The sequence below is a fragment of the Berghia stephanieae genome, chromosome 6, assembly GCF_034508935.2.
Source record: "Berghia stephanieae isolate SIO BIC M18660-M18661 chromosome 6, UCSD_Bste_1.3, whole genome shotgun sequence".
NCBI lineage: Eukaryota > Metazoa > Mollusca > Gastropoda > Nudibranchia > Aeolidiidae > Berghia > Berghia stephanieae.
The window spans coordinates 47868405-47876702 of record NC_088365.1 but is presented as its reverse complement, the minus strand read 5'-3'; the positions used below and the strand labels follow the sequence as shown (position 1 = coordinate 47876702).

The following is an 8298-nucleotide window of genomic DNA, read 5'->3' as shown; positions in this document are numbered from 1 at the left end:
TTGTTCTTTTTTTTTTTTTTTTTTTTTTTTGAAGCTGCTATATTCATTTTTTTATGCATTACTTTTTATATACCACAGCTTCTCGCGGTTTAGTGCGACTATGTGGCTATAGTGGTATGACACTCGCTTTCAGATCGGAAGGTTCTGGGTTCAAGCCTCGCCCGGTGCATAGTTATTGAGTCCTTGGAAAATGCTCTTTACTCACATTCTCTTCCCGTACTCAGGTGTAAAATGAGCACCAGGCCGTTTTATCTGTCGAAAAAAAAAATTGCAATAATATCGCCTAACAGGCGTTATGTCTCGTTCTACATGTTACGTGTTCCTGTTGGTCAAGGACCTCTTGTAAAGCGCGTTGAGCACGTTTAGTGGATATTGCCCTATATAACAGATCAAGTTTGAAAAATAAAATAAGATAAAATAAAATGTTAAAAATCAAGTATCACTATAGGAAAATTCGCGTTCGGCTCAAGAACAATATGGCAGTGTCAATGCCTCAGTTTGACCCAATAACAGATGTGTGATCCAATAGCCGATGACGGCAAAATTGCTTGCATAGCAAAACAGTTCAAAGTTCGTCATTTCTTTTCATTTCGAGTTTAGGTTCATGTGCAAGGGTTGTATTCATCCCCACATGATACCATTTTAAGGCGGTGGGTCACATTTTTGATGCAAAAAATAGACCAAAAAACAACAACAAAAAAAAAAAAAACAAAAAAAAAAAACAACCAAAAAAAAAAAAAAAAACCAGAAGAAAAGAAATACCCCCCCCCCCCCCCCCCAAAAAAAAAAAAAAAAAGAAACAACAAAAAAAAAAACAACGACAACAAAAAAAAACCCCAACAAAACCTGAAGCTTTTATGGAGGGCAAGTTCCATAAAAGTGCTCAAAGCGCTTTACAATGGGTCCCTGACTAGCAGCAACGCGTAACATGTAGAACGAGGTTTGGTGCCTATTTTCCGATAGAAATAACGCTGTTAACAACCAGATACTCATTTTACACATGAGTACGGTGATAAAATATTTTATGAGTAAAGAGCCTTTTCCAAGTACTAAACTATGCGACGAGCGAGGCTCAAACCCATGACCTTCCAATCCAAAAGCGAGTGTCATACCACAAGATCACATAGTCGCACTAAACCGTGTAAAAAGTAATGAATAAAAATTAATGAATATATAACAGTTTCAAAAAAGAACAAAATATCAAATACGGAACGTTTCGCGCTCAAACCCTTCTTCAGCCAACAATTAAAAAAATAGTAAAAACTTATATATATATATATATATATATATATATTATATATATATATATATATATATATATATATATATATATATGATATATATCTGCAGCGCATTCGACATTATATTTATTACTCCACATGGAGGCTGTCATATGTACACATCGGGACACTTAAACGATGCCTTTATCAGAAAACGGTGAAATACATCAAACCTTTCATGACAAAAAACTCCCACGTTCAAGTAGACCTAACGTGCTGTTATGCAATCAACCTGCAGTAGTAGAAACCAGTTTTAATTATTGCTTCCTTATTCCTAAATTATTCGCATGTTAAACTCATGTTATCAAACGCCGAAGGTCCTGTGTTAATTAAATATGATACGACTGAATGGGTGTGAAAGAGAATTTTTTAATTACATTTTAATTGTCCTAAATAAAAGGTATCTTTACATCGCACACAACTATTATTTATTGTTATGGTCGATGGGTTTGACAAGTGTGTTTTGTATCAATTGCCTTCCATATTGTGTTTCCCTTATAAATGTACGTGGAACTCTCTTGGATGGTTGTGTCACGTGACAAATCCGCAAAATGGATGGCCATAATAATGTTTTGTCTCCATAACATCGCCATTGATTTTGCTTTTTTTAAAACTTTTACTATTAGTTTTTCTCAGTGCCAAAACAGCTAGTCTTATTTAATATTAAATATACAGCGAAATGGATGCTTTTAGCGGAGATATATGAAAGAAAAACAACGTTGGTAAGGGGTTGCTAATGGACGCCATAACCAATAGCATAACATCCGGATGTCGATTTGGTTGCGAATTTACAACTCATTTCATTTATTTTATTATCAGTACACTTTTTTTAATTTTCGGATTACTACAAATCAAATTGCATTTTATATATTTTGTGGATACAACTAAGCCTAAGCCACTTTGTTAGTGTTAGACTTTGAGGAAGGCTATTCTCAAGCCTCAAATCAGGATGTAGCTAGAATATTATTCTTGATTCTTAGGCTATAGTAACCTACTAATATTTGTGTTATTAGATAGTTCAGAACAGTTTATTGTGTGGCTGAAGCCTGAAGTATAACTGAACTGCAGAATATTGATACACTCCCGTATATTTAATCTAATTCATTGTGTAAAACCCAGTGATTTAAAATTTAAAAAACTAGATCTGACCATAATTATTATGACAGTGATAGCCAATCGTGGCTATACTCTTTTGAATTAAATTAGTATTGTGGCACTACTACACCCCCAGGAGAACCAGCGTGAGTCGTGAGCAAAAATGACTCAACTGCATGTTCACATCATATTATTTTAATACTGCCCAACCTTATTTCAATAATAATGTATCAACTTCACTATTTGACTAATGCAATCAAATCAAGATGTTCAAATTCTAGATCTAGATATAACTTGAAATTGAGTTACGTGAAGACTGCATAACAAACATTACTTCTGACTTTTAATGGATTGAAAATTTGGGGCAGGCAGGATGTTTTGTCATTTTTTTTTTTCATAAAATAGATGGCAGAGAAACACCAAACACGATACTCATAATTGAAACTAAAACAGCGAATGTTGAACAAATACGAGATGTTTGATGCCTAAAATGTGTTATATCTCAAAAATCTTTCTTTTATTGGCTCACTGTATTAAATTTTACTGAGAAAATGCCACCAGTAACCTTTTCGTCCACTTAATCCATTTCATCATCAATCTTTATTAATCTTGTGAGAGCGTCTTTGGTCTCAAAAATGCCAACATGTTATGTATAAATGGGAGTGATTTATATTGTAGATTACCTAGTCCATGTGTGTTCTTTTACAAACAATGGGGACGATCTATATATATTTTTTTATTTATTTAGACTAAGAAATATCCAACAATTTATCAGCAACAAATCATTGAGATTGTATATAAATATGTAAAAGACAGACCAAAAACAAAATTGATAAAATTTCTCTTTATTCATTTTAATGAGAACATTTTCTTTGGGATATACCTCGAAAAAAGTATTGAGATAACCCCAGCATCCATCATTTTTGAGTGTTGCATTGGGGGTTGTCTAAAGACTGGGATCGTGAAGATGCTAATAAAATAATGAAAATGCAAAGGCTTAGGATGGGAACACTACAGATGTTTGGGGTACAAACTCTTCATCAGCTGATGAAAAGTTTGTACCCAAAACATTCATTGTCTGTACTGTTCCCACCTGAAGTCTTTCCATTTTCACCTTTTCATCAGTTGAGTGTTGCAAGACCCACTGCATCAATTTAGTAGTATTATGTCAGAATAAACCAGATGAAAATAGTGAATTTAAAGTCAAAATAATCGTAAATAGTAAATATAACACTTTAATTTTCTGAACTTAATGAAAATTTACCAATGATTCTTAATAAAACATGTCAATGTAACCTATGTTTCATATTTGCGACTCACTATGTGGAAGCAGTATTATGTCCGGATAAATTAAACGCTGGAAATTGAATTTATGGACACAAATGTAAAACTTTGGGTTAATATCTGTTTGTTATAGTGGAAAATATATATAATGTTTGAGACTACAAGAACTGAAAAGTTACTTTTTCTTATCATTTGAATTCTAAATTCAGTTTATGGATCAGATTCACCCCGACAAAAAACTGTTTTTAGATGGTAGCTCACATTTTTAACTATAAATTCAATTTTTTATTGGATGGGGTTCCTGACCTCCCATAGTGGGCAGGGAGGTTACTTACTTTGTCTTCGGTACCCGTATAACTGTTTTCCAACTTGCTTTCTCTCTTTGTCTTGGAGTGAGCTTCATTACTTTTTTTTTTTTTTTTTTTTTTTTTTTTTGACATTTCCCTAGTTGGAATCCTGGCTGAGAGGGAAACAGTCAAATGTATAGTCAAAGTTTTAGGAGATGATATTTTTTTCCTTGTATATCATCTCTCTATCTATCTATTTTTATGTGTGTTGATTTGAATGTATATTGTAAGCATTTGACCGTGTTCCTCTTGATGGGATTCTGTGCTGGTGTCTTGAAGAGACTTAGGTGATCTCAAACTAAGTACCTTGATGGTATGGTCTTGGTATCTGCATCTGTATGCTATTTCTACCACCCCCTTTGTCTTACTTTTTCTTGTGTGCTTTCAAATATGACCTAAATGTTTTGCAAATGCCGTAAAACCCTCAAAAATTAAATTAATTAGCATTTAAATTATCCCAACATAATACTATTTTGGGGCAATGGGTTACAAATAGAAGCCAAATTTCTAATCAGTCCTAGGACGAAAACAAGTTATTGAGAATCGACTTGAACTCTTCTCCTATGTACAATACCTTAATCAATACCTTAATTGCTTGATTATTCCGTACTCAGATTTACATAAAATATAAATCAATATAAAAAGGTTATTTTTTATTGCAAATTGTTTGGGATCGTGTTGTCAGTGTCAATATTTATGTTTAGTTTAGAATCACAAGAAATGCTGTAATGAGAATGATATGTGAGAGGCATTGCCACTAGTGTCGGACTTATGGAAGAGTATCTGAGCAAAAAAAAGGAAAGAGAAAGGATTTTTTTTGTCACTTAGTTGAACTGTGTATTCTTCTTGAAATCATGGCCTTTTACAGACAAAAAAAAAATTTAAAAATAAAAAAATTACGTCATAAAACAAGATGACAACAATTTCAAAAGGAAAGTGAATTGTGAGATATTTTCAATAGCTCAACCAATGGAAGCATAATAAGATTCATTAAACACCACCAACAACTCACTTTTCACTCTTGTTTGGTGATCATATCTTTGTATTGTAGCATAATTTTTTTGTCAGTATCAGTCTATAAGTTTATGAAGGCGACAGTAGAGTCTGCTAGTCAACAATTAACTTTTTAGAAGAGCGATTTTGTTTTCAGATGATGTCATAATTTCATCTGTAATTTGATATAGACGAACAGTTTGCCATGTTTAAAAAAAAAATAATTGTCATATTTTTTTTATTTTTTTTCATGTGATAGACATAAATATACCTTTTGTTTTAAAAATAATTTATTTCTTTCATTTTGGCTTTACTTGCTAGATAAATTAAAATGGTGGAAACTACTTGTATGAGCATGGTTCTGAGGCAACCGTAATCTCCTCACATACTTGTGTAACAAGTTTTGCAATTGTAAGAATCAAAACTACAAGATGGGAAACCTATTCTGTCGAGAGAAAGATGATGCTGCCTGGAAGCAGCAAAACATGGAGATGCAGGAGAACCCTGCTTACAGCTTTGCAAATCTAGCAAAAGGCGGGTCTCTCATCGATGCCTACAACGAGGCGGGCCCAAAGAGAGTGATAGAAATTGCAACAAAAGAAATGAAACAGTTCTTTTACTATCCCGATGGCAGGAAGCATGCAATTACCAAGGATGAATTTATCACCTGGCAGACGAAACTGACACGCAAGTTGCAGGTAGGATGGGATTGAATACGCTTTGTATGTTGATTTGGGAAAATGGGGGTTCATTTTTAAGCTATTTCATTCCTTAAAAATTGAAATGTGTATACCTATTCATTCTTTTACTTGTTAACATTGTATCTTTTAACTCTCAAAGTAATCTTTGAATTAGAAATGCATGTATGATATTGATTTTAAACACGAAATTAAATTTTCAGATGATAACTCTATACCAGTTTTCTTGTTTTTGAAGTTTTATTTCTCTAGAAAAGTACGGAATAATTAAAATGCTGCTGCTTGAAGCTCAAAGAGAAAAATAACGATAAGTCCTCAGTATCTGTCTACATCTAATAAATTGAAGCTTACAATTCAACACTTATCTTTATTTCTCTAGAACAAAAAAAGTGATTTTATTTTTTAAATCGGATAAAATTAAATTTGTAAATGTGACCCAACATCTCAATCTGATATTATGTTGAGTGGAATCCGTTATCTGCCATGCTCTGGAAAGACCCATATTAAAAAATTTGGCCAGAAAACTCGTCCTTCAATTATCGATCGATTTAAATGACCCTCATCTTGGCAAAAACTCTAAAACCTCGGACCTCGTGAAAAAAAAAAAAGAACAATTACTATATGTGGACCTGGCCTCATAGATAACTGGAGTCCAGGGAAGAGTATCTATAAGAACCTGTGCTGGAAATCCTTGCTAAGTATATTACTAGTATAATCCAAGTCCCAATTTCTAGTGATGAATCATTCTTCAGCACCTAAACCACCCCAACATATGACATTTTTATGCATTGAATCAAGTTTTATCTGTTCCTTTATTTCAGGGATCTGATGATATCAATTATAAAGAAGACGATTTTAATAAATTCTCCCCTCACGATGCTTGTTGGGACCTCAATAAGAGAGGAGGTGTTGGGGAGACCCCGTTCCACCTCCTATACCTCATGGATTCCCCTGTCCACTTTGAATGTGCGAGTCTGTTGTTAGACCTGTATCCCAATCTAGCCTTGGATGTGTATGAAGGAGAAGAATATTTTGGTAAGTAAAACATTTCAACAAATGTTTTCTTGGATAGGGGTGTTCTGATAGCTCAGTTGGTTGAGCGATCTCTTCACATGCAAAGGGAGCAAGATCGATCCTGGGTGCAATCGAGATTTTTTTTCTTCTGACCCTTCTGCCCACTTCAAAATGGGAAACATGAACAATCAAGTAGTAATTGTGGTAGTAGAGATAGTGGTAGATGTCGTCGTGTTGGTGATAGTAGTACTGCCGTTGTTTTTAAAAACACAGTATATGCAATGTTAACCATATAGTACATACTGTGTTCTTTAATAAAACAGAAGAGTAGTAGTAGTGGTGTGGTGGTGGTGGAAGTAGTAGTACCGATTCACAAAATGCGTAATGCTTGATGGATCCTAGCGCTTTTAGTGAGTCCATGGAGTGTGCAACAAAAAAATCGAATGTTAATCATTCTGCTAATCGGTAATTTTACTACTACTACAACAAATAAATAATATGAAATTGAATGTAAGCTTCGATTGTATTACATGAACAGATCAAATGAACGTTTTGGGTTTCCCCTTTATCAACAAAACAGGATGAATGAAACACTACAGATGAATGAGATAATGTGGTAGTGGCATTGTTACGATGAATAAACAAAACATTGGTTGGCAGGAAATAGTATGTTCCTTTGCAAGGAAGCACAAATTAAAATAGAATAATAGATATTTCTAAAAGGTGAGCAATTAATTAAGTGAAAAGAGGGGAGGCAGAGAGGAACTGTGTAATGCAGTTTAGAAAGTGAAATATAAAAACGTGTAGACTGTTGTTGGAAAATCAATACAATGGAATTGGAAATAAATACAAAAATTAATGTACTAGCAGTGATGAGAGAGTTGATGCTTGGTGGAATATATTGGTGCAGTTTCCCACTCGTCAGAAGTTAGCCAGAGTATCAATGATGAATTATCATCTCAAGGGGTTCCTCCTTTTTCACTTTTTTTTAATGCCATCAGTGCTGATTGACATTTCTAAGGCAGACGACTTAACCATTTGGCCATGACATCCACATGAATGTCGACACATTTTGTGTATATAAATATATATATATATATATATATATATATATAATATATATATATATATATATATATATATATATATATATATATATATATATATATATATATATATATATATATATATATATATATAGTAACCTATTATCTATCGACTGATTTATTGTTGGGTAATTTTATGCTTTTATTTTATTAACTTTACTTATTTCTATGTGCATTGCAAAACTTTCCATATTCTGGAATGTGGATAAATTTTTAAAAGAGCTGAGTTTCAAAAAAGTGTCTGTGTATAATCGTCCATCGTTATTGCCAGACATCATCTGGCAATAACCGTTCATTGTTATTTTATATCTATTCTCTAATAGGAGAGAGTTCATTGCACATAGCAATTGTCATTGGCGACTTGGACTCAGTTCGTGCCTTGGTCAAAGCAGGAGCCAATATTCATCAGAGGGCTACAGGTCGTTTTTTTCTGCCAGAGGATCAGAAGCTTGGTTACACCAATAATACTAACTATTATGGT

At 33.4% G+C, this 8298-nt stretch overlaps 1 protein-coding gene across 1 annotated transcript in view; it reads left to right on the top strand.

Annotated features, from left to right (window-relative positions):
- The first annotated feature begins 1808 nt into the window (after nucleotides 1-1808).
- Nucleotides 1809-8298, top strand: part of LOC144975152 (transient receptor potential cation channel subfamily V member 5-like) — a 34433-nt gene continuing 27943 nt past the window's right edge. Inside the window, exons 1-4 of the mRNA XM_078918935.1 lie at nucleotides 1809-2002; nucleotides 5321-5697; nucleotides 6519-6732; nucleotides 8141-8296. Coding sequence (XP_078775061.1) covers nucleotides 5431-5697; nucleotides 6519-6732; nucleotides 8141-8296 — 637 coding nt within the window. The 5' untranslated portion in view covers nucleotides 1809-2002; nucleotides 5321-5430. The remainder of the gene's footprint in view (nucleotides 2003-5320; nucleotides 5698-6518; nucleotides 6733-8140; nucleotides 8297-8298) is intronic.